General features: G+C 40.4%; 2 protein-coding genes across 2 annotated transcripts in view; one reads left to right on the top strand and one right to left on the bottom strand.

The window, feature by feature from the left end:
• The first annotated feature begins 8,962 nt into the window (after positions 1-8,962).
• Positions 8,963-21,787, top strand: Eif3m (eukaryotic translation initiation factor 3 subunit M). The gene is made up of 11 exons (XM_051144282.1): positions 8,963-9,107; positions 11,084-11,216; positions 12,233-12,371; positions 12,802-12,925; positions 13,185-13,279; positions 14,556-14,639; positions 15,090-15,189; positions 15,853-15,934; positions 19,716-19,859; positions 21,123-21,183; positions 21,593-21,787. The coding sequence occupies exons 1-11, from the start codon at positions 9,066-9,068 to the stop codon at positions 21,711-21,713; spliced, it is 1,125 nt and encodes a 374-aa protein (XP_051000239.1). The 5' UTR covers positions 8,963-9,065; the 3' UTR covers positions 21,714-21,787.
• Positions 21,788-22,039: 252 nt separating this feature from the next.
• Ccdc73 (coiled-coil domain containing 73) overlaps positions 22,040-26,890 on the bottom strand; it is a 93,993-nt gene continuing 89,142 nt past the window's right edge. Inside the window, exons 16-17 of the mRNA XM_051144281.1 lie at positions 25,107-25,240; positions 22,040-22,312 (exon numbers count right to left, since the gene is read on the bottom strand). Of these exons, the coding sequence (XP_051000238.1) occupies positions 22,091-22,312; positions 25,107-25,240 (356 nt within the window). The 3' untranslated portion in view covers positions 22,040-22,090. The remainder of the gene's footprint in view (positions 22,313-25,106; positions 25,241-26,890) is intronic.

The following is a 26,890-nucleotide window of genomic DNA, read 5'->3' as shown; positions in this document are numbered from 1 at the left end:
TGCTGTGAGTTCGAGGCCAGCCTGGTCTTTGAAGAGAGTCTAGGACAGCTAAAGCTACACAGAGAAACCCTGTCTCAAAAAGCCAACCAACCAACCAAACAAACAAACAAATCTTTGAGTCTGCCTCTGCTAGAATGGAAGAGTCACAAGGGCAGGGACTCTGAACCCCTGTTCTGCATGTAGAACAAAGTCTGGCATGCAAGTATGCAGTGCCCTCTGAAACACTCATTGGGGGACGGCAATGTGACTCAGAGCAGAACCCTTGCCTAGCAAGTGATGGTCCTGGGTTAAATGTTGAACTTCAAACTAACTGACTGAAAGAATGAATGAATGAATGAGGTATTGATTTTAGTTATGGTTCCCATTACCATGACAAAATGCCGTGACCAAAACAACTTAGTCAATGTTCTATTGCTGTGAAGAGACACCAAGACCACAGCAACTCTTTTTGTTTGTTTGTTTTTCGAGACACAGGGTTTCTCTGTGTAGCCTTGGCTGTCCTGGACTCGCTTTGTACATCAAGCTGGCCTCGAACTCACAGTGATCCACCTGCCTCTGCCTCCCAAGTGCTGGGATTAAAGGCATTCACTACCATGTCTGGCTTTAGCTGAGAGTTCTATATCTGGGTGGGAGAGAGAGGAGAGAAGAAAGAGGAGAGGGCAGGGGAGGGGGAAGGCAGAGGGAGGAGAGGGAGGGGGAGAGGGAAGGGAAGAGGGAGGGGGAGAGAGACTGAACCTGGCTTGAACATTTGAAACCCTACAGTGCCACACTTTCTCCAACAAGGCCACTCTTCCTAATCCCTGTCAAGAGTGCCACTCATGACCGCCCAAGCCTTCAAACCTTTGAGCCTATGGACGCACCATTCTTATTCAAACCAGCACAAAAGTGTTTATTTCACTTACATTTCCAGGTGTCAGTCCACCACTGAAAGAAGTCAGGCCAGGAACTCACCAGGCAGGAGCCTGGAGGCGGGCGCTGGTGCACAAGCCATAGAGGAGTGCTGCTACTTACTGGCTTGCATCTCACAGCTTGCTTGGCCTGCTTTCTGAGAGAGCCCAGGAGCACAAGCCCAGGGGTGTCCTCACTCACAGTGAACTGCCCAGCCATCAGTCACTAATTAAGAAAACATCCTACAGGCTTGCCTGCAGCCCTGTCCTACGGAGCCATTTCCTCAGCTGAGGCTCCCTTCTCTCAGATGACTCCAGCGCATATCAAGGTGACATGAAAGTCGCCGGGACAGCAGGAAGGAAGCAGCTTCTCCTCAAGCACTGTGGCTATCACAGGAAACAAGATGGAGGGCAAGGCAGCAGACAGGAAGGCTGAGAGTCTGTGCAGAGACCTATTAAAGGGAGCCTTGGCCACCATGTACAAGTCAAACAGAAAAGCGGGAGGGCTCCCGAGCAGAAAGGGCCCCATCTTCACTTCAGAGTCACACAGGTTGGGGCGGCTTTACCTCTAAAACCTTCCCAGCCGCCCCTCTTTGTAAGGAAAGCTATCAGATATGACTGCTGCTGCTGCTGGAGTCAGCCCTCGGCAATGTCAGCAGGAGACCCCAGTGGACGCAGCCCGGTATGTTAAACCTGCTTCATTCTGGGAGCTTCTAGACTAACAGAAATTTGAGACAATTTCTTTTATGAAGATCCCTCCCTCTTTTTAAAAAAAAATATTTAGCCAACCTCCCCTTTATTTGTGTGTGTGTGTGTGTGTGTTTAGTTTGAAGTGATTTATCATAACTAGAGGTATATGAATTGTGGTGTTTGGTTTAGGTTTAATTTAATTTAATTTAATTCAGAAACTAGTTTTAAAGATTTATTTATGTGCTTTGCCTGCATGTATGTATATATACCAGGGTGTGTGCGTGTTGCCCATAGAGGTTAGAAGGCTTTGGATCCCTGAAACTGGAGTTATGGGTAGTTATAAGTCACCACCGAACCCAGGTTCTCTGCAAGAGCAGCAAGTGTTCTTAATCTCTGAGCCGTATCTCTAGCTCTACTAAAACATATTTAAGATTCTTTATTAATAGTGAGTGGGTGAGTATGTGTGTGTGTGTGTGTGTGTGTGTGTGTACATGAGCCTGCATGGGTGTATGTGCCACCATGCTCTTGCAGGCGCTTATGAAGCTGGAAGAGGGTGTCACATCTCTCAGAAATGGAGTTCCAGGTGGTTGAAAGACCCCGTGTGAGTACTGGGAACTTTTAACCATGGAGCCATCGCTCCAGCTCCAGAAACTAGTATTTTTATTCTTTGACTGTTTCTAAGTATCTCATGAGTATCAGGGACTTGGCTAGAGAGCCCTTGCTGCAAAGACTAGAGACTAAATCATGGTCATAGCTGGTGGCATGGTGGGAGAAGGGAGAGATCTGGCAGGGATCAAATATGGTAGCATACAAAGGGTGCAGAGGGCAGACAACGAAGGGAGTGCTTCCTTCCTCTGAGAGAGTGGGAGAGGGAAGCAGACACACAACATGTCTCAGAAGAGACAGGTCTCATCAGAGTCTCAAAAGCTCATCTGTGTGTCCATCGGTGGACACTGGAGCATGCACATTCCAGGTTTCAGCTTGGAATCTGAAGTAGGCTGATGTGCTGAGGGAAAGCGGTTCAATATGGTAGGACCTGGAATGTGTCACGGGTTGGGATCTTAGGCAATAGCCCAGTGTGTCTCACTGTGATTCAACAAACACCCGCACCAGATTCTTCTGAGCTCCGCTGTTCGGCTGTCGCTCGCTAAGACGCAGAGCCTCAAGACAGATGGGTGAAGTGGAGAAGAGCCAGAATTCACAAAGCTCTCACAGTGGTTCCAAGGTGCAAAGGAAGTTTGAAGATTGCTGATATAATCAGTACTCAGTTGTACATAGGTATTCTAATAAGAGAAACAATCAGATTTCTGTTTACAAAGACTTTCCTGGACAGTGGTTCTACACATGTCCCTAAACTCCAGTGCTTGCAGAGGCTAGGTGTGTAATATAAACGATTAAGGTAGGCAGTAGGTGTCATATCGAGAAGAGCGGTGGGGACTATGTCAAACCGGTCTTTAAGTGAAGTGAACACAGCTCAATTGATTGCCGAGGAGGGAATTTCAAGCCGGTACCATTCCTGTTTGCCTGCTCGCTTTTTCAAAATGAATGGGTGGTGTTTGTACAACAGTCTAGGAAAGGTGGGGACAATGTTTTCATACCAAGCCAAGTGCAGCCATGTTTACTATGCATTGTAAATTATGAAGGTTCCCCTAAGCTTCAGCTCTGGTGCTATAAACAACCCACAGCTGGACCTATTCACATAGCCCCCATGGGAACCAGGGGCAGGGAACTCTGCTAAAGCCCAAAGCCTGGCAATGCCGAGGTAGGGTAACTTTTAGGAGGTGGAAGCCAACACAAGGTAATTAGGTTGTGAGGCCATAGGTCTCGGATGGGACTAATGCTGGCTTTTCGAGTGGGTGAGTTGATACTAAGCAAGTTGGCCACCATATCCCTGCCTCTTCTGCTTGCCATGGTGGGACACAGGAAGTAGAGTGCTCACTGGTACAGTGATTCTCTGACCTCAGCCCTCTGGAACTATTAGCTGAACAAATCTCTTTTATCATAAAACACCAAGCTTCGGGTATTTTGTTGTACCAACACACAATGGATTAAGATAGTGATGCTCGGCTATTACCAGTCATCTCTCCTTACAAAGTGGCCAGCTCTAATTTGAATTTACCTCATCCTTTGTGGCTTTGCTGACAAGAGCAAGAAGTAACCAGGCTCTGACAACATAAATTAAAATCTACTCTTTCTCCAACAACAACATAAAACATCGTAGTTTATGTCCCAAGAAACAAAAGGAGACAGTTTTCCACGGAGAATGTTTTTACACTGTGTAAGGAGAGTCCTGCACTTTGCAGCTTTTGAAATTGGGTCCTTGTTATCAAAGCTTTACCTCTCTCTAAGTCAGTGCTGTATTTTAGGGCCTGTTACTTGAAGCCCTCCAATTCTCACACGTGTTTTCGGTAAGGTTGGCTAAAAGTAACAAAAGGAAAATGGACATACAGCGGCTTGCACAGATAAGCAGTGTGTTCTTGGAAAATTACAAGTCTGGAGACACATTCCCCAGGCTGATAAGGCAGTTCCCTAAGGATCCAGGAATCGGGTTGCTTTTAGCTTTTGAGTGCATTCCTTTGGCTTGCAGAATTCATCCTCTGTTTGTTACCTTGGGGTTGCAAACTGTATGCTTCACTCCAGCTCCCCTTTACACCCAGTGTAGGAAGGAAAGGGGGGGAGTGAGAAAAGTGTCCCGAATGGAAAAATCTGATTCCATTTAATGAAATTTCCAGATTGTTCCACGTAGCAATTTTCTTGTTCTTTTATTAACCAGATGTTACATCTCCACCTGGTTGCAAAAACATCCAGGAAATGGCGCCCTTCTGCTGGACCTATAGTCTGGATCCTAAATGTCTACCTAAAGCCTATGTTAGAGGCTTCTGTCATTTAGCACACTACTACCAGAGTTCAGGTCGGGTGTAGCATGTGAGTATTTTATTCCTTTTTATGGATGAATAATATCCTACTTTGTAAATTGTGCTAATTTTATGTATCTGCCAAATGATGGACATTGGCTATTAGGAACATTTTGTCCTTTATGAATAATGCAGCTGTAAACATGCATGTATATGCATAGCTAAAGTTTTCTGGTTTTTTTTTTTTTCCAAACCTAGTAACTGCACTCAGGGTTTCATCTCTACCACAAAGCTGTCACCTCAGCTCTTGTGCACCAGCTTTTTTAATATACAGATGAATATATTCTTTTTAGTTCTTTTGGATATACATATGACCAGAATTACTGTCTCACCGTTTTGCTTTGTTTTGTTTAGTTGTTTTTTGTTTCTGTTTTTGGTTTGTTTGTTTGTTTGTTTGTTTTTGAGACAGGGTTTCTCTGTGTGACCCTTGCTGTCCTGGACTCACTTTGTAGACCAGGCTAGCCTTGAACTCACAATGATCGACCTACCTCTACCTCACTGAGAGCAGGGATTAAGGCACGCACCACCACACCTGCCTCTGTTTCGCCTTTTAAAAACTGCCAAAATGTTTTTCCAAAGGAGCATCCTGCATTTTATGTTTATCATCCGTGTAGATAGGGTGGAGGCCCATGGTGACTCACCACAGTGTGTGTGTATTTCTGAGCATAGGTTATACTTCAACACAAAGGTTTAAAAGTCTAAATTCTGTAACAGGTGATGAGTTCACACAATCCTTATTTATTTAGGTTATTCAAAACAGGGTTTCTCTGCGTAGCCCTGGCTGTCCTGGAACTCTGTTCTATAGACCAGGCTGGCCTCAAACTTACAGAGATATATATGCCTGCCTCTGCCTCCCTAGTTCTGGGATCAAAGGCATGTACCACCACATCTCACCTCACTCTCAGCTCACATATTTCATTTTTAAAATGAATGCACCAACAACAGAAATGAAAGATAAACAGAAGTTTTTAGGTGTTTTAGCCTTACTCACCCCTCTACCCCTCAGTTAAGAATATTTGCTGGTGTGTTGCTCTGTCTTCTGATAGCAGCTGCCTAAATCCTCATTTTTTTTTCTTTACCATCACTTTCCTTTGTTTTCTTTTTGAGATAGGGTTTCATTCACTATGTAGCCTTGGCTAGCCTAGAATACTCCGTGTAGACCAGGTCAGTCTCAAATTTCACAGAGATCAACTTGCCTCTGACTCCTGGGTGGTAGGATTAAAGGTACATGCCATTACATGCAGATTATAAGCATATATATAAATATATATGTGTGTATATATATACATATATATATATATGTCAGGTCCTTGAGGGGAAGGGCCTGCTGACTGTGAGTGACCCTGTCCAATAGGCCACAGGCCCATATGGGTCAACAGGCAGAAGAGGAAGCTGGCCTCTTCATGAGTGCTGAGCCCCCACTGCTGCAGAGTTCAGGCTGCAGCTACCTTAGTACTTACACAGAATCACTCAGCTTCCAGGCAGAGCTGCGCCCTCCAGTCCTCTGGCCTTGAAGTTCTCAGCTTCTTAGACTGAGCAGCCCCTGGTTTCCTCAGCACGCCAACTTGCAGACAGCCATCAGGAGACTCCCCAGCCTCTGATGGTGCAGGCTGATCTAATAAATCACCTCCTGTAATTACATGCATTCTCTCGGTGCTGTTCCCAAGAACCTTGACAAATACAAGCAGAACAAGGCTGTGGTTGGTGCGGCTCATACAGGAACTCAGAATAGCAAGGGTTTTTTCCTCTAAAAATTAAAAATGACTGGTTTATAAATCTCCTCTTGTATTTGCATCATCTGCCGTCACTAAAGCTCTTGATGAGAATGGCAAATTCTTCCCCCTGGGCCACACATGCCTTTCTAAAGTCACTTTAAAAACATGAGTGATAAATATGTCTTCTTCAGACTGAACAGATTCATAAATGTTTCCAAACCTGGCTGTGTCACACAACATGAAGAGGTGAGTCTGAGACGTTTCCCTGCATATGCAGGCTATTGGGGAGACAGTCCTTTCTGTTTTCAGTGTGTTTGAGGTGTCAAACTGGTTCTGTCATTGCTCGTGTGTAATCTACTTCAGCAAGGCGCTGATCAGCTGGACTCAACATTATTTGTTTCCCTATGAAGTCACTGTAATCATATGCTGCCTCACAGGCATAAAACTTAATTATTAGCTGTAAAACTCTGAGGTCCTAAAAGGATAGTAGGTCCTGAAAGGATTCAGCGTTGCATCACGACAGCTAGGAGAGTCCAAGATTCCCACCATAAATATGCACAATAAAACCTAGTAACATGCACTTACTGAAATAAGCCTTTTATTTACAAAATGACTTCAAACTTTCCTGAGTTGGTCAAAATTAGGTTCCTTTGATCTGAGGCAAAGCCCATGTAATAACACATGAAAACAAGATGGAGTTTTATCTTTCTTACATGAAAACAATCCCAGAGAAAGGCAGTCATGGTTGGTACCACATCTTCCTGGTATCAGGATATGAGCCCCTTCCACCCCTCCCTGTCACTGTGACTTTTACCTTTAAGGCCACAGCTACGACAATTACAAATGAATTTGGTAAAAAGTATCATCAAAAAATTATAAAGGACCATGCTGGCTCGTTTTATGTCAACCTGACACAAATTATAATTACCTGAGAGGAGGGAACCTCCACTGAGAAAATGCCTCTGTAAGACTGAGCTTGTAGCCAAGCCTATAAGGCATTTTCTTCTTAACAAATGACTGTTGGGGGAGGACCCAGCCCACTATGCGTAACCCTGGGTTCTATAAGAAAGCAGGCTGAGCAAGCCATGAGAAGCAAGCCAAGTAGCAGCCTTCATGGCCTCAGCATCACCTCCCACCTCCAGGTTCCTGCCTTGCTTGAGTCCCTGGTCTACCTTCCTTCAGTGATGGACTATGATGTGATAGTGTAAGCCAACAAAGCCTTTCCTCCCCAACTTGCTTTTGGTCATGGTGTTCCATCACAGCAACTGGAACCTTAATACGACAAGGACCCAGGTTATAGCTTAGTGATAGAAAGTTTGCCTGGCACACACAAAGCTATAAGTTTGATTCCACCACAGCAACATAAACAATAAATACATTGCATGCCTTAAACTCTCTGGTAGGTCATACACCTGCAACAGTGCCTGGTACATAATTATGTCAGAGAGAATGGCATTTTTTAAATTAATGAGTAAATGTTTAAAGCCTTAAATAATGTTGCCCCTATCCTTTTACTACCTCTCTCTCAAGAATCCCCTGAAGTCACATTCTTCTATTTAACAAAGTCCTAGAATAAAGGAAAGTGTCGGGGGTAGGTGGGGATGGGGTAAGTTAATATTAAAATAATGTTTTTAAATATTCAACAAAATATATGTATTTTTAAAGAAAGACTTATTGATGAGTTAAAATGAAATATTGAGGGAATAAAAGCTAACAACATTAAAGTTTAAAACAATTGGAACAACAAATTTTCATCAAGAAAAGAGAAAGAAGCTGGGTATGGAGGCTCATGCATGTAATCCTAGCACTCCGAGGCAGAGACAGACAGATCTCTATGAGTTCAGGACCAACCTGGTCTTAAGTACCCTAGAGATGACTTAAAAGTATGAAGGAGAGCCCGGCATGGTGGTGCACGCCTTTAATCCCAGCACTCTGGAGGCAGAGGCAGGCGGATCTCTGAGTTCAGGGCCAGCCTGGTACACAAAGCAAGTCCAGGACAACCAGGGCTGTTACACATAGAAACCCTGTCTCAAAAAGCCATAAGAAAGAAAGAAGACAGACAGACAGAAAGAAAGAAAGAAAGAAAGAAAGAAAGAAAGAAAGAAAGAAAGAAAGAAAGAAAGAAAGAAAAAAGAAGAAAAGAAAAGAAAAAAAAGAAGAAAGAAAGAGAAAAAGAAAAGAAAGAAAGAAAGAAAGAAAGAAAGAAAGAGAAAGAAAGAAAGAAAGAAAAAAAGGATGAAGGATGTGCAGACGTTATACACACACACTAAGCCATTCTTGAGGAGCACCCATAGATTTTTGGCATCCTTGGAGTGGGGAATCCTGTAATCAACCCCTAACCGATACTGAGTAAAAGATACTGTGATGTTGTATATTCTGGATAAGCCCTTATTAGTTAAGTGGGAACATTCTTTGAAAACTAGTCTGCCTAGCAACTGGACCAGTAAACTGGGTGGAAGCATAAACCAGAAAAGCAAAACAAAACAAAAAGTTCCAAGGTTTAAGGAACAGGGGCCATCTGGAAGGCTTTCAGAGTTAGCAAGAGCTCAGTAGGCTCCGGACTTTGTAGCTGAGGTATTCTCCGATGCCTGTGGCAGAGATTGTCTAGTTGGCACCAGGATAGAAGAGGACAAATTAGCCCAACCCACCTAAGTTTCGGGGAGAGGCTTGGTGTTTCACGAGAAGTTGAGAGCAAATCAGAGACCCGCGGGGAGGAAGTAGTGCTGCAGGTCCCGCCCACGAGACCCGCGCTCTCTGCTTGACCCGGAAGCGGTTGTGCGTAATACGGTGCGGCCCTGCTCCCCTTTCCGGTCGGCGTGGTTCTCGAGTGGAGCGTATTCCGAAGCCGGGCCTTCACCATGAGCGTCCCGGCCTTTATAGACATCAGCGAGGAAGACCAGGTGCACGTTGCGGGGCGGCGGGTGCGGGAGACCTCCAGGACCGAGGCCATGAGGTGGGGGCGCGCGCTCCTAGCCCGGGTCTAGGCGCGTGCGCGGCCGACGGTCAGGACTCGGTCCCGGTGGGCGCCGGGACTCATCTGGAGCCGCTGCTGCTGACCCAGAACTTTCCGCGGACGGGGAACGGTGTCTGCGAAGTTCGCGTGTGGTCGATATAAAAGTCCCTGAAAAGTAGCTTTGAGCTGAGCGTCTAAATGCGGGTCTTAAACGGTCACAGGAGAAGGTGGCCTACATTTTATGCGTTGACTCGAGTTTTCTGTTCCCACGATCCCACCTGTCAGCCCCATGTCTGCTGTGAGACATTTGTATCTGGTGGGCTATCCTGGCACTTTGAAGTGTACTAATTGGGGTTTATAGTTCGGTATGCAGGGAAGATGGCTTCTCGTTTTTTTCTCACAACAGAAAATTTAGTTATTGGAATGCTATTCTTTAATTTTGTATAATCTAAACTATTCTTTGACGACATACACGCCATACCCACTGACAAACTTGGGGTTCCATATGTTAAACAAGTGAGAGGGAGTTATGCACACATACAGAGATGCAGAAGACACAGCATTTGATAGCAATGTAAGTGTTACCAGGAATTGGCTAGTGTTTACCGAGAAGGGACTTTAGGTCCATGGTCTGTGAGTGGAAACCTTGTCGTTGGTCATGTTTCCTGTGGCCAGAAAAAATAATATAAAAAAAATTAAACTAATTTTCATAAAAAGGTTTGTAAAGCAGGGAATGAACAAATGATTTTTTAAAACCATGATTGGATTATATATTTGTGACGTAAAGAAGAATGATTTCTGGTGGTATTTTGTTCTTTCTAATATGATAGTTGAGTTTTCAAAATACTCTTTTTATAATACCATACCAACTTCTTGTATGAAGTACTGTTATTGCTTGGAAAAATAATTCCATCAGATCTAAGGTAGCTAAACACATTTGTGGGATTAAAAATGCTGGTTATCCGCCCCCACGGTTATATTGAGTTTGTCCAGAAAATTTGACACCCTGCCTTTTCTATTCCTTTCCCCTCTCTCTCCCCTTTCTTTTATTTTGTTTTGATTTTTGGCAAGTGTTTCACTATGTAGCCTGGGCTGGCCTGGAACCTGGAGCTGATAAAGATGGCCCTGCCCTGCCTCAAGTGTTGTGGTCACAATTGTACACCCTGCTACCTGTGCATTTTTCAATGGAATTCTTTACTTTGATTTAGTTTATTTTATTAGCTTTAAAAAATCGTGTGCATTCATGTTTGACTACATGAATCCCAAACAATCAAAGGAAAAAATTGTTAAAGATCATAATTAGGGAGTAAAGTAGGAAATATCCTAATTACTTAGTTTAGTAGTTAGTTATTTTGGTAGGACCAAAAGTCTCATTTGAGTTTCTGACCCAGAGAGCCATGTTACATTTTAAGATATTGTTACACGGTGCATCCACTTTGATATACAAACATTTTAATACAGGCTGCACTAATAGCCATTATTATCTTTTTATATTGGAATCTCCCAAAATTCTTGTCCCAATGGCTCTCAAGTTATAGATTATTAACTTGTTGTCCAGGTGATGACTGTAATTTCTAGTAGCTCTATTTATATATACATTTGCCGGCAACAAAATTTTCATTTATTTTAGAAAAATACTTTGACTTCGTGACTTGAGTCCCCATCCCTCCTAGTGGGTTAAATGAGAAAACATTTGCCACAGACTGGAAGTCCAGCAGATACAGCTGACAGGAAACTGAACCTGATCTTAGTGAGGTGTGTCTGCATGGCTCTGGAGAGCAAGTGAAGGAATCAGCACAATTTGAAGGCAGTTACCATTTGCATGTTACTTTGAAAGCAGAGCGGATGGGTTTGACATTTGTGTTTTGTCATAAGTCAGTTTTATAAATGGACATAGATTCAGCAACCGTGTTTGATTCACAGGCAGCTGAACTTCGTGCTTACCTGAAATTAAAAGGAGCTGAGATCTCAGAAGAGAACTCAGAAGGTGGACTTCATGTAGATTTAGCTCAAATTATTGAAGCCTGTGACGTGTGCCTGAAGGAAGATGATAAAGGTTTGTTTTCATTCTCTTTCAAAATATTGCGTACTAATCATAAGGAAACTTCTCCATTTTGAATTTTTTGTCAGTTGTGTGCTCTGGTTTAAGACTTTGAAGATTTTTAAGCACTGTGGAAGGTAAGGAATACAACAAAAATACATGAAAATATTTTTTTAATTGAAGATTTTCAAGCAGTTTTTTTATTATAGTCTTTTCAAATAATTTCAGCTTTTGGGGGTTTTTTGTTTTGTTTTTCTCTTAGACCTGTAAAGTAAGCCATTTTGGGAAACCCTTTTTTAATATGTATATCTGTGTTTCTGCACATAGTAGATGTTGATAGTTTTAAAATGAACTGAAGAGGTTTGGATAGACATCAAAGAGTCGAGCAGTAGTCACATCAGGCTGTTCTTTATGAGATACAAATGGAATTTCTGTACTGTGAATTTTGAAATCTTTGTTAAAGTTTAGAGATAAAAGTTTAGAAATAATTCTCTACGTAAAATACAAAATTTTCTTCAGTTGAGACATCCTGGCCTAAAATTCAGCTAGTAATTTCAAGATAGTTGGATATTAGACCAATAAAAATCGTAAGAGAAAGTATATGAGGGGCTGGTGAGATGGCCCAGTGGTTAAGAGCACTGACTGCTCTTCCAGGGGTCATGAATTCAATACCCAGCAACCACATGGTGGCTCACAACCATCTATAATGTGATCTGATGCCCTCTTCTGGCCTGCAGGTATATATGCAGGCAGAGCACTGCATTCATAAAAATAAGTAAATGTTTTAAAAAAGAAAAAGTATATGAACACGTAAGTCATGCACCTGCTTTCTGAATGCTGGCTCTACAACAGTGCTGGTACAGTGTGAATTCATGGGTGCTCTTTCTTTAATGCGTTCCCTGAAATCAAGTGTCTTCTCAAACTTCCACAGAAGCCAAACTATGTTAGAGCATCTTTGTATTGAAACACAAACTGAATTAGACATGTTGGATGTTGTATCTCTGCTGATTATATTCTTGATGCCTGCGTAGATGTTGAAAGTGTGATGAACAGTGTGGTATCCCTCCTGTTGATCCTGGAACCAGACAAGCAAGAAGCATTGATCGAAAGTCTGTGTGAAAAGTTGGTCAAGTTTCGGGAAGGCGAACGCCCATCTCTGAGACTGCAGTTGTAAGTGTTAGACTGCAAAGGGTGGGCTGGAGAGGTGGCTCCACAGAAGACCTAAGTTTAGTTATGTTAGGCTGCTCAGCTTTCAGTAACTCCAGCTCCTGGGGAACCAACACTCTGGTCTCTGCTAGCACCACGTGTGCATGCACCTGCTCAGACATATGCACACACATGGTACACAATTTAAAATCAATCTTTTTTTTTTTTTGAATGCTTTGTTTATAAAAGAGCTGCTTGTATGGTATAAATTGTAATTGCTAGAAGCAGGAATTCTGGAATTTGATTGTCAGCAGCTTTCTGTGTCTTGGGCAGTTACTTAACCTTTCTGTGCCCTAGTTCCCTCCTTTGTAATATGAAGTTATTATTAGTGCTGCCTTGTGTTTGTTGTGAGAGCAGATAACTTCAATTAGTACTTCGGTTGTTTGTTAACCAGGCTCAGCAACCTTTTCCATGGGATGGACAAGAGCACTCCTGTAAGGTACACAGTGTACTGCAGCCTGATCAAAGTGGCGGCATCATGTGGGGCCATCCAGTACATCCCAACAGAACTGGATCAAGTGAGTGTTATGTTTGTAGGAAATGTAGCTGAGATGGTAGCAGCTCCATGGTCCTGACCATCATCTCTGTTGCTCCTTTGGGGAAGTGTGGGATGTAGTGGGAGCTCATGTAGCCCAGGCTGGCCTCAGACTTGCTGTGTAGTTGTGGGTGAGCTTGAACCAATCCTCCTGCCCCTCTACCCCCCTTCTAAGTGCTTAGTGTTTTATACTGACTCTGTACTGCTTAATACATTCTCCCCTTTCATAAATCATGTTGTAGGTGAGGAAGTGGATTTCTGACTGGAAGCTCACCACTGAAAAGAAACACACCCTCTTAAGACTACTCTATGAGGCGCTCGTGGATTGTAAGAAAAGGTATTCAGAAGTACTGCATTGCTGTCTCCCCAGCTGTTTGGGTAGACAGCGACATTTCTTGAAGACAAGTTGAGCTAGTAGTTTTACTTTGTTCTCCATAGTCATCAGAGATCTGCTTCTTAGAGTTTAGCTTCAAAGTTAAACTGCAAGGACTAACTGGGTAGCATAATTAGCAGACTGTTGCCGTGAGTGAAGCACTGAGGCCCATACTCAGAACCACTTAAGCCGGGTGTACTGGGATGTACCTCTGATACTGGTGCTGGGAGGTAGAAGCAGAATGATTAGGAGTTCAAGGTCATCTTCTGAGGTATAGGCATAGTTTTAAGACCAGCCTGAGGCATATAAGTCCCCATCTTTAAAAAAAAAAATTATTTAAAAGAATTTTTTTCTCATCTTTAAACTTTTTAGAAAGCAAAACTTGATTTTGTTTTAAAACTGCTACGATTATAAACCCCAAAGCTGTAAATGATGTTAGACTAAGTTATTTAATGATGATATTCTGATGCATAGTACCAGGGTGATGCTGTCCTTTTGTTTTGTTTTTGTGAGACAGGGTTTTTCTGTCTAGCCTTAGCTGTCCTGGACTCACTTTGTAGACCAGGCTGGCCTTGAACTCACAGAGATACACCTATCTCTGCCTCCTGAGTGCTGGGATTAAAGGCATAAGCTACAACTGCCCGGTTGATGCTGTCGTTTTTGTTGAGAGGTGGTGTGGTTTCATAAAAAGAAAACTGCAGAATTAAATGAGTATTTTCTTGTTGGCTTCTGGCAAAATCTTGGTGTAAAGGCTTCTTTCTGTTCAACCATCAAACCCAGTGGCCATCTTCTGTGATTGTCAACCCTAGTTATTTCTGCCTTTCCAGGGTTGTGTCTACAGACATCATGTTACTTTTCTGCATTGTTACAGCACTCTTCAAAGTAGTCTCTATGCTCTTTGATTTTTTTTTTCTCTGAAATTTCAACATGTTATGCAGTTTTTCACTTTGTCTTGATCCAGTGTGGATGCCTTAAACACCTGAACTACCTCACATGCCTGTCACAACTTCAGAGACTCAGCTTACTCTGTAATCGCCTCCATTTTCTGCCCTTATCTTTTCTCTCTCTCATCTTTTATTTCCTTAATAGTGCTTAATCTTTTGTTATTTTTCCTTAGTTATGTGGCAGGTTCTGTTTGTTTAATAAACAGCCATCTTGGCCACTGTTTTATATATGTGTCAGTATTTTCAGTAGAGGGTGACTAACAAAATTCAGACTATTGAAATGATGCTCTTTATAGTGATGCTGCATCAAAGGTCATGGTGGAATTGCTCGGGAGTTATACAGAAGACAATGCTTCTCAGGCTCGAGTTGATGCCCACAGGTAATATTGAGTGTTGCTCCCATGAGCACTTGCCATCAGCTTAGAAATGAACTACAGACATAATCTCTGCAACTGCTAGCAGGCCAGAGCTAGTCAGTGGTGCGTCCAGGATTGATACTTGGTGTTTCTAGCTCAGGGTTGTGTTGTTAGTCACTAATAAGTATAACTAAAGAATCAGAACTCACACTGGGGTTAGTTCTCCTTAATAATGTATGTAGATGGGGAAAAGTTTGGTTACTTGACAAAATTTAGCTATTTGCTAATGAGAAAATAAGGACTTTCAAAGCATACCCTTAATAAAAAGGTATTGATCTATTTTAACCCGAATTTGTAACTTCTCTGTCCTATATTGAACTCTTAGATCACTGAATTAACTGTATCTTACATCTACAAAATAATCCACAACAAGTTAGGATTTCAAGGCCCAACTTACCTTGTTTTCTTATCAAGGTGTATTGTGCGGGCACTCAAGGATCCAAATGCCTTTCTCTTTGACCATCTTCTTACTCTAAAGCCAGTCAAGTTTTTGGAAGGCGAGCTTATCCATGATGTAAGTAGTTTGTCTTTTGATGTGAATCGTTTCTCTCCAGTCTTACACACTGAAGCAGCAGCCCATCCCCCTGCCACCGGCCCCCATTTGTTCCTTATTTATGAAGGGTATTACTGGAGAGAGCCTACTTTCTGTTGGGAACAGACTGGTATTAGGACCAGCTTTCTCCATGTTCCTTTATCTCCTGTCTTGCCCTGGCCATTTTGAACTTCACTAATCATATTTCTTTTTATTACTTAATATCACTGCTCCAAATTAAGATTTAAAAAAAAAAAAAAAAAGATTAGCCAGTTTGGGTCCCAGCATTTGAAGGGTTAGAGCAAGAGGATCATAAGTTCAACTATATATAGCAAGACATTTGTTCAGAAACAAGCAATCCTATGTTCATAGCTTTGAAGGACTACTAGTTTTTTTTTTGTTTTTTTTTTTGGTATTGTTTTCCATTTGAGTTAAGTAGCTTAGAGTTCAGTGTATTTCCTGATTTTGTTTTTTTGTTGTTGTTGTTGTTGGGTTTTTTTATGAACTAAATGGTGGTTGGTTGGGCAGTGAGCTGGTAAAGGCTTCTACACTAAATATGGAGAATTATTGTTAGAAGTGTCTTAAAATATCCTGAGTGTACATCTAGCTTTTCTCTTGATACTATTTTGTCTTTTATCTCTGTAGTTACTAACCATTTTTGTGAGTGCTAAATTGGCATCATATGTCAAGTTCTATCAGAATAATAAAGACTTCATAGATTCACTTGGTAAGTGTTGGGTTCTGATTGGGTTGATTTTGTTTGTTTTTTGAGGGAGAGACAGGAATAAGCATAAGCCATTGCACCTGGCACTTGACTTTAAAGATGGCAACATTTGATGATGAAAGGCTAATGGTTAATATTGATATCTTTTTTGTTTACATTATTGCTTAGATACATGGTTATGTGTGTAAAATTTAGTTGTAGAATTTATCAGGTTTTACACCTCCTTTAATAAATAATATTCCATATATGGTTGACTCCACTGCCAAAATGAATGTGTAGTGCTATAATACAGTAATAAAAGTTCTCTGAACTATACATTAAAGACAGCATAAGAAATCTGATTTTGTATTTGGTGGTTTGTTGGTTTTATGTGTACATGCGCATATTTGTGCACCTGTGTGGGTGTCAGAAGACAGCCAGGAGAAGGCTGTTTTCACCTACTGTGTGGGTTCCAGGTATCACTCTCGTGTTGTTAGACTTGGTGGCAAGTGTCTTTCCAGGCCAAGCCATCTTGCTGTCCTTTGAACAGGTTTTAAATGTTCTAAAACTGCTACTAGTTTTTGGGTTTGTTTGAATGCTTAAGTCAACTGAAATAAGAGAACTTTATTGTCCTGGTAGGCAGCAACTAAAATATAGTAGAGGTCTTCATATTAAAATTGAGTGATTAGCCTTATTGGTTATGTGAGATGTAGATACTGAAGAGGACTGTTGGACTTGATTAAACTCATTTTTACTTTAGTTAACCTTAATTCTTTTCACCTGTACATTCTGTCCAGCCAATAGTTTGGGGAAAGGTTGACTTACTTGAACATAAGGTGTTTGAAATGCACCAAGATTAGATGCATGAGTGTCTGTGTAGAATACTTTGCCAGGTGCACTAGACCCAGAAAACCACATTCTGTCCCAGTTAATTTGCTTTGTGGCATGAAGCTGTGTGATGGAATGTTAATGTCAGCAACCTCTTTATTTACGCACCATGGCAAAAAGGAGTAGTAATTAACACTTTGACACTCCCCCATCCATGTGTAATTGACTGTTTCAAAGGAGCACTGGTTCATAAGCTATTGCATGCATTAAAACTGCGTTTTCTATATTGCAGCATTTTAAGACAAGGGTCAGTGACAATGCAGAAATTGCTCAATGATGCACATTTTTTTATTACTGCATTAAGGTTTTGACATATTAGTAATGAATAAATGTTTCCATAAAATTAGATTTTTTTATAACTTTAAATTGAAATACAATGGAGAACCCTGAGCCTTCCCTCTGGGAAAGGAGCCCAGTTCATGAACCAAAGTGCCGCTGCCTTTAGATCTGTAACTCAAGTTTCACCTGCATAATAATTTGCCTTTTCCAAAGAGGAGTCCTAAAGGCTATACACTTGGTTCCTTGTTTAAAAGTAATGGCTATAAATGTGTTTAGACAGAATATAATGACTTCATGCAGTTTATTCCAGGAATGGTCTTCATTCTTTTGATATATTTTCATTCACAGTCAGAATCCTGCACAAGAGCATTAGTAAACTAAAGAGTATTTTTAGGGAGGTAGAGGTGAGGTACTTGTGCAAGCATAAAAACTGGGGTCAGACTTCAGCACCCATCTACAAGCTGGACAAGGCAGTTTGTGTCTGTTACCCCAGTGCTGGTCAGTGCACAACAGGCAGATCTCACAGTATGCAGACTAGGCAGTGTTGCTAAATGGTCAGATCCAGGTTCAGTGAGAGCTTTCTCAAGAAAGAAAGTGGACAAGGGATAGTGGAGGACACAGCCTTACCCATATACTCCGTAAGCACATGCACCTGTATCTCTGCATGCAGTTTTGAATCAGACCTTCAGAATTTAAAATGTCTTTTATTTTTTTTCATACTCAGGGAACTGTTTGTGTACATATGACCAAGAATGCTAAGGGATCTTTGAGAATCTTTTAATATTCCTTGATAGAAACAAATTCCTAACTGCTGTTTTACTGCGCCAATTAGAAAAGAAATTCCTTAATTTGCCTTTTGTAGGAAAAAAAAATTGTTTTAACAGATGCTTTAGGAAAAATGCTGTGAAATATTGTAAGTAATGCATTCCACAGGTGGCATCAGTTTGTCAAAACATTTTAATTAACACTGACTTGGGCCAATCAAATTATCTTGTGTCAACCACATGGCCCTAACATGTCCACATGTAATCTGGTGTTACCCAGTTGCTACCTTCTTGCTTCAGAAAGTTAATCACCATCTGATTTGCATTTGTTAATTAGGGTTAATGTGCACTAATTGATTTTTTTTGATGCTTGTAGATTTCCATTAAACTCAGCAGTACTTACTTGTGTACCTCATTCATTTGAGTTATGATCATGTTTTTGTTGAATCTGTGCCAAATGCCTGTAGCATTAATTACAGTGATTACAGCTAATTAACAGATGATCGTGCCCTGTATTAATGGGCTTCCCTAGTCTTCCACTAATGAAATATCATTTTATTCATGTGTGCTTAGGTAACTTTTTAACAGTAAACTTGAGATGTTGCTTTTTTAAAACTTGTTTTGATAATAACAATACTTGTCAAAACAAGTACATAACATTCTGCTATAATTCTGTTTAGGGGCATTGGGAAGCAGAAACAGGCAGATCTCAGTGAGTTCCAGGACAGCCAGAGCTATGTAGAGAGACCCTTTCTTTTTTTTTTTTTTTTAAAAAAAATCCAAAGAGTTTTAGCATTTGTAGATTATATCTTTTTATAAATGGGCCTAAATTCTCTGGCTACAATTCCTACTTGGTAACTGTTTGATGACCGGGTAGATAGCTGTTATCTTTGGCCTTATCAAACATGCATATCTATTAACAGTACAGCCTACATTTTTCTTTCGAGACAGGGTTTCTCTGTGTATCCCTGCCTGTCCTGGAACTTACTCTGTAGATCACACTAGCCTGGAACTTAAAGGTCTGCCTGCCTCTGCCTTTCAAGTGCTGGGATTAAAGGTGTGTGCCACCACCGCCCCACTAACAATACAATTTTCATGCTGAATATATTGACCTGTAAATGTTAAATGATAAACATATTCCTGCTTTGCAGGTCCTAAATCCAGAGAGACCAGAAGGGGAATGAAAATATAACAATAAAATGGGCATAGTGGTGCATACCTTTAATCCCAGCACTTGGGAGGCAGAGGCAGGTGGATCTCTGAGTTCAAGGCCAGTCTGGTCTACAGAGTGAGTTCTAGGACATCACAGAGAAACCTTGTCTGGAGAAAAAAAAGAAGGAAGGAAGGAAGAAAATATAAATCAAAATATTTTAGAGTTGTATCTGTGCATAGTACTGGGAACAAAAATCAGGGTCTTATATTTGCTAGGCAAGTGCTATACCATCAAAAACAAAAAGCTTATATTCATCAAGAGCTCTTCATTTAAATAACAGGATTCATTACTTATTTTCTAGTACTAGTGACACGGAACTTGTTTAAATGAAGAACTCTTGGTAAAAATAAGCTTTAAGTAAATTATGAGATGAGTTATATCTATTTTCATCTCCTAAAATGTATAAAAATATACAAAACCTTTAGTGCCTAAAAATAGTATTTGTAGCCCATGCTTAACTTTAAACCTAACAACCTGTATTCTATTATTTATTTCTATAAAATAATACAGTTTAGAAAAAGAACTCAGTACTCTAATGTCAACTATAACTTGTCAGGTTTGCTAAATGTAAGTGCTCACACAATGTGAAAACTACTGCTTAAGTATGATTTCACAAGCCTTTACATGGACACTTAACAGGGTTCACTGTTCTATAATTTAGGCCTATTACATGAGCAAAATATGGCGAAAATGAGACTTCTCACTTTTATGGGAATGGCAGTAGAAAACAAGGAGATTTCTTTTGATACAATGCAACAAGAGCTACAGATTGGAGCTGATGATGTTGAAGCATTTGTTATTGATGGTAAGGCAATAGAACATTCTCACTGCTTTCTAGAATATCTATGATGTAGATCATAAGATTTTTATCTTGAAATGAGCCTTATGCTAACAAAGCTAGGTTGTTTGGTAGATTTTGAAAGTTGGAAAGATTGTATAGCTAATAAGATGGATATAACTGTTGGCTTGGTTTCTAATAATCTAATTGTAGAACAGAATAGAATTCTTTGTTTTGACATGGTAAAGACTGGCCCAGGCTGCCGTTGACCTTGGCCTCACATGTGCTGGGATTACAGGTGTGAGCCACCATGCTTGCCTTTGCAACTGGAATTCCCAGTACATAGTCATGCTGAATAGTTCGCTCCAGCGGTCATCAGACAGACATCTACTTACATAACCTTCCTCCTGGTTTATTTTTACTATTTATACACTTTACATCCCAATCTCAGCCTCTTCCCCTAATCCCCCTCAGGAGAGCCCCCGCCACTGACCCACCCCAGTTCATCAAGTCACATCAGGACTGAGTGCATCCTCTTCCCCTGTGGCCTGGGAAGGCAGCCCCACTAGGGGGAGTGATCAAAAAGCAGGCAACCTAGTCCATGTCAGATATCTTCCCCTTAAAAGAGGACCCACAGGAAGCCTGGGCTGCTCATCAGCTACATATGTGTAGGGGGCCTAGGTCCAGTCTATGCATGGTTGGTGCATGGGACCTGGTTAGTTGGTTTTGGTCTTGTGGGGCTCCTGTCACCTCTAGATTCTTTTATCCTTCTCCCACCGTTTCCCAAGACTCCCCACATTTTGCCCAACGTTTGGCTGAGTCTCAGCATCTGTTTCAATCTACTGCTGGGTGGAGTCTCTCAGAGGACAGCTAAGCTAGGTTCCTTTCTGCAAGCATAGCAGAGTATTGTTCATAGTATCAGAGGATGGCTCTCTCCTGTGAGGTGGGTCTCAGGTTGGGGTGGACATTGATTGGACACTCCCTCGATCTCTGCTCTATCTTTATCCCTATGTATCTTGCAGGCAGGGTAAATTTTGCGTTGAAGTTCTTGTGGGTGGATTGGTGTTTCCCTTCCTCCACTAGGAGTCCTGTCTAGTGGGTGTCCTCTTCAGTTTCCATGGCCATCCCTGCTATTATGAATCTCAGCTAGAGTCACCCCCATATCCTACATTTTCTTTATTAGATTCAAAGAGCTGATTTTTAAAAAATGTTATTAGCACTGTAAGTTTTATTCTGCTAAATTGGCCATACCTTAGCTATTAACTAACATGTAAAAAAAATCTTTTTCAGCTGTGAGAACTAAAATGGTCTACTGCAAAATTGATCAGACCCAAAGAAAAGTAGTTGTCAGGTAAGACCTGTAATATTTTGCTTCATTCTGTAGGACAATTTAGTTTGCTCTGATTATTTCACTTAAATGTTTAGAGAACCAAGGTAGTGACTATACCAGTTGACTATAGTTAAACAGGGGCTGTTTATCATAATTTTATTAAGGTTCAGACTGAATGTGATTAGCTTATTTAATGAAAGAGTCCTATTTTCCAGCACATTTCATTTAATGGCTAAGCACTGGCTAGAATACTAATGACTTTGTGTCTGCTTTATAGATGTGGAGATCAGTATGGTAAAAAGGTTTCTAAACATAGCAGCAAATGCTTAAATTCTCCTTCAATTTTGATTTGAGGAAGATTCAACTGTGTAGTGTTTTGAAACGCTTCAGCAGTTAAAAGGTTGACTAATACTTTGTTCTTAATTTTTAGTCACAGCACACATCGGACATTTGGAAAACAGCAGTGGCAACAGCTGTACGACACTCTTAATGCCTGGAAACAAAACTTGAACAAAGTGAAAAACAGCCTTTTGAGTCTTTCAGATACCTGAATTTTTATGCAAATAATTTTGTTCTTTATGGGAAAAAAAAGTTCTAAGTCATAGTAAAGTGTTATCAACTAAAATTTGACTAATCTGGTCATTTATTTTTCTCAGTGTTAAGGAATATCAAAATCTCTAGAAAACAGAAAGTAACCTTTCTAAGGGCCACTTTGTCTTAATCATATTATTTGAATTCTATAAAGAAAGGAATTAACAAACTGCTTTGAAGGAACTATACAGGGGGAAGACAAAAGTTAAAGGGGCCTGGTTTGCTAGCAGCAAGCTCTACAAATACAAGATGGGGTTCTTGTCATAGTAGAAAAAGTTGAAGACCGCTATAAAGCATGTAGTACATCAGTTTCACCAATGAAAGCATCTATCAACATTTAATCAGTTACTTTTTCTACTGTCTCTTCTAATTTTCTTTTCTTGGGCTGGTTGTCACTTTCTAAGCTTAGTAACTTTTCAATCTCAGTTAGTCGGTTTATCACAAGGCTCTGCCAGTCATTGTTACCAGGAGAAAAGGCGAGTGGATCAGGAGTGTCTGCAATCTTGACTGTCTGGGAATGGCTTTGTTGCACAGTTGAAATCAAGGGCTCTGCTTTCACCTAGGAAAGATGATGTTTATTTTACTACCAAAATCACCATACAGATAGGGATAAGGAAAATCCAGAACACCTGCAATTAGCATAAACTATAGCTATCCCATGGCTGACTTAGAATTACTGTAGTAATTCAGCAGCAATGGTGCCTACTGTGAATCCCAGGCTATGTAATAGTTCTTCAAATACTTTTGTGTCCCAGGGCTACCTCAATGTTTTCTGGAAGGTCTTGAGCTAATGATGAATTTTAATATGCAGATAACTGTCAGTTTGTCTTTCACACCCTCTTTTCCCAAAAAATGTCTGTTTGGTAACTTTTGTCAAAGTGGGAGAAGATTAGAAATTCAAACATACAAACTCTCCAACAGCCTTTTATGTCAGGCTTCCAACACTGTTGTGAAGAGCAGGAAAGGGCACTGAGGTCATCAGAAGAGGCATGTTTCCAAGACACAATACTCAATTTTAAGGGATTTTTTTCTGATAGAAATACCATTATTATACCATTACCCAGAATGTGGTATTAGCTGCTAGTTGTGTATTGATTATTCTATAGAATCTTCTATCTTGCCTTTTCCTGTGAGCACTTTCATAACCAATTATGCAAAGGAGCTTCAAAAACAGTAGCTTTTTATAAGTATGCAATATAACTATCGTGAGTTAAATACTGTCATTGTTTCCAATTTCTCCCTATCAAATTTGAAGTAATTTTATGGAAAATTGATCTTCAGATGAGATTTCCAAATTTTTTTTTCTATCAGAAAATTAGGTAACTTTGGGATAATGGTTTGGTTTTGGTGTAAGGGTTTTGTGTATATATCTTATAAATTCACAATAATTTACATTAAAATGCTAAGATTCTAACCAAATAGTAAGCATTCTGATATAAATCTAAGTTTAGTCCTTTAAGATTTAGATCGTAGCAGTTTATAGTGGAAACAATTATTGCCTTCCAGCCTTAGAAATTAGAGGACAGAACCATCATATCAATGCTCCATAATTTAGAATAGAATAAGCCTCTTACAAGGAAAGAATCACTTGTCACAAAAGCAGACTCTATCATCTTTTCTTGAATCTTGTGAAGATCTCTGAGGTACCTGACATAAAGTCTTTTGCTAAGTATGGCATGTGTGTAGCATTATCATTTCATTCTTATGGAGAGTAATGAATTTTTAAATGAGCTTAGGTATTTAGAATCTAACCAAAGTTCCCATGAGAATTGCTATATTGCCTAAAATTCTGTAGTTATTCCCCAGCCCCCTCTGAGTTTGGGACCAAGGGTCTAAGCAAGTCCTAGTCAGCTTTTCTAGGCCTTGGTTTTTTATAAGCATCTTAAGATTTTAGGTGCTATTCATGTAAAGTTAGAAATGTGGCATGGAATTAAAATGTACACTAAGTATATATCTGATGTCTGCTGTGTTTTGTCAGCCTACCTCAGCTCAGGACCAAGTTGGAGACACACACGCGGGAATACCAGTGGACATGGACTGTGATGTGCTCTGGGTGTCTATAGTGTGTTTACATATTTGGTATGATGGTCTTAAGAATGACAAATTCCCCAAGGGAGAATAAAGTATACAACATAGTGTCTTTGCAGAAATCATTACCAGTCAGAAAGCAGAATCTTGTATATAAATGTGTTGGCTGATATTGTCCATTTGATGGGATTTATAATCATAGAAACAACTCCCTGGGTTTGCCTATAGAGATTTCCTAAATGAGGATAACTGAGGTGGGAAGCTCACCCTAAATGTAGGTAGGTACCACCATCCAATGGGCTGGGATTCTTAAACTAAAAAAAAGTGGATGAACATAACATCATTTTGCTTTCTGTAATGCACACAATGTGGCTGTCAGCCTTCTTCGGTTATACATCCCCAACCATTTGGACTGTTCCTCTGGCAAAGTAAACCCTTTCTTACTCAGATTGGCCTTGCTGACAGCACCCAGCTCTGACTGAAGCTTGCTTTCTGCTTTGATTACAACTTACCCAGGTGAGAGTCAGGCTTCCTTGTGCCAAGCTCACCACTGTGAGAGGAGTTACGCTCTTTTATTTGAGGTTCTTCCCATTTAAAGGGGCAAATGAGGTGCCTGGCTGGAAACTGTGTCAGATATGTTACTATGCAGCTATGCAGTGTGAAGAATTGTTTGATGCCTCTAAAAACTCAAAGAGGTATAGAAAGTGTTGCTATGGTAATCTCATAAGGCCATTGCATAACCTTTTATCAGTTACACCAGCACTGGTCTGGATTCATTTTGTTTAGACTTTAAACAATGCAGATTTGTTGGGTAAAGTTCTACGCACTAAGATATAAAACTTAGGAATTTAACCAAATAGCTTATCAGCTATGGTTAATTGCTCTTATGATGAATGGGATCTTAGAAGCCATATGATCTCTACAAATACTGTGTTTACTGCATATATACTTTCACTGTATTCAGAGATTTTATCCTTTCATACATTTTCTAAAAATAAAACAAATTAGACTAATCAGCTTGATAGCTTATTAATAAAACATTTTTGGATATTCAAGTCCACTATTTCTAAGTTGAGGTGACAGAGTACACAAGATGATGCCTCAGTCCTCCAAACAGGCTGTTTTTTATCTATTTGATTTATACACTGTGACTTTTTCCTGCTGTTTTCTATCAGCCTTAATTGTGAAAAATGGTGCCATGTTGCCCTCTTGATATTATTCTGGCAATCAGTTAGGGCTTATAGTATCCAGATGCATACAGTGCTACACATATCTGGAGAATTAGCTCACTGAGGTCTGCTCAGCAGTATTTTTAATTGACTTACATGTTCTGTGGGAAAAGAAGAATCATAAAACGTCTTTGCAGTTGCATTCCTCTCTTCACTGGGTTGTCCCTTGGGATCTGGATGGATACTCCAGTTACTCACAGTGTCAGCAACTCTGCTAATGCTGGCAGTACCTGATTGACAAACAGGAAATGACAACAACTGAACTGTATTCTCTAGATATTCATCTTAATGACTGAACTTTCTGATTTTACGTTTAAAAATAAATTTCCATTTCAGTTTGGTTATTATTTCCTAGACCTTCCTCCGTGGCATTTCATTTCATTGTATTGTAAATACCCTCTTAAGCACACACATACAAATGTTCTTATTTCCTGGTTACCACACTGCCCACACACAAATATATAATGACCACTTAAAAATTATATAATGACCATTTTACAAATTCAGATTAGTGGGGAAGACAAATAAACACCAGAATTTACAAACTATTTAAGAAAATTGACACAAAGCACTGTTCAGAAGGGGGTGGTGGAGCACGTCTTTAATCCCAGCACTTGGGAGGCAGAGGCAGGTGCATCTCTGTGAGTTCGAGGCCAGCCTGGTCTACAAAGAGAGTCCAGGACAGCCAGGGCTCTGTTCCACAAAGAAACCCTGTCTTAGAAAACCAAACAAAAAAACAAAACAGAAGGGGTAACAAAAGTAACCAAAATTACTTAAACACAGAGCTGATAAATATTAAAAGAAATGTTCAGTAAGAATAATTCCAACCGTGTGTGGTGGCGCATGCCTGTAATCTCAGCACTCAGGGAGGCAGAGGCAAGCAGATTGCTGTGAGTTCAAGGCCAGCCTGGTCTACAAAATGAGTCCAGGACAGCCAAGGCTACACAGAGAAACCCCAACTGGAAAAACCAAAAAAGTATATATATGAAGAGAGAGAGAGAGTGAGTTAGTTTTAGACATCTCTTTATGCCACTGAGAAAGTGGGTGCTTGTTAACACCAGCACCTAAAACAATTCTTAACATTAAAATTCCAGTTTGGAAAATGAGGTTATACAGTAATTTGGGGTTTATTTTTCCCTACATCAGTGGTGCTAGAAAACAAGGTATATTTACTTTGTCTTTAAGCCCCTAATGTTTTTAAGTTTTTTTTCAATTTTCTTTGAAAGAAGTTTATTAAGTCTGAGTCTAAATCCACAAAGTTCTCTTTAAATCTAGTTAGCAAAGCATGGTGACACACATTTGTAATCTGAGCATTCTGTCCCTAGTACCTAGAGAAGCCAAAGCTGGAAGGTGGTCAGTTCAATACCAGTAAGACTGTCCAAGAAGTCTTTTTTTTTTTTTTTGGTTTTTCAAGACAGGGTTTCTCTGTATAGCCTTGACTGTCCTGGACTCACTTTGTAGTCCAGGCTGGCCTTGAACCTACAGTGATCCACCTGCCTCTGCCTCCCGAGTGCTAGGATTAAAGGCATGCGCCACCACGCCCGGCTCCAAGAAGTCTTATGAATGCCTTTAACCTCAACAACTCTGACTATGAAATTTTTCTTCATTTTCATCTTAAAGTATTGTTTTGATATATTTAATATATTAAATATTAATTTGATTGTATATTTATAGCTGTACAGTACTTATTCATACAGTGGGGTTTTTTCATGTATGTGCATGTATAAGCATGTTTGTATGTAGTCAGAGTGATATCACATGTCTTCCTCATTCACTCTCCACCTTGTATGTAGAGGTAGAGTTGTTCACTTGAACCCCAAGATAGTTTATTCAGCTAATCTGGCTAGCCAGCTTCCTCTATCCTGGCTCTGCTTCCCACT

Source organism: Acomys russatus, chromosome 4, assembly GCF_903995435.1.
Source record: "Acomys russatus chromosome 4, mAcoRus1.1, whole genome shotgun sequence".
Classification (NCBI taxonomy): Eukaryota; Metazoa; Chordata; class Mammalia; order Rodentia; family Muridae; genus Acomys; species Acomys russatus.
This window is presented reverse-complemented; position numbering and strand designations above follow the sequence as displayed.

Excerpts from the sequence above, each read along its gene's own strand:
- Eif3m (XM_051144282.1), top strand. The coding sequence starts at position 9,066 with ATGAGCGTCCCGGCCTTTATAGACATCAGCGAGGAAGACCAG. Across the intron at positions 12,372-12,801 it reads CCATCTCTGAGACTGCAGTT|GCTCAGCAACCTTTTCCATG; the intron begins GTAAGTGTTAGA and ends TTTGTTAACCAG. Across the intron at positions 15,190-15,852 it reads AAGGCGAGCTTATCCATGAT|TTACTAACCATTTTTGTGAG; the intron begins GTAAGTAGTTTG and ends TTATCTCTGTAG.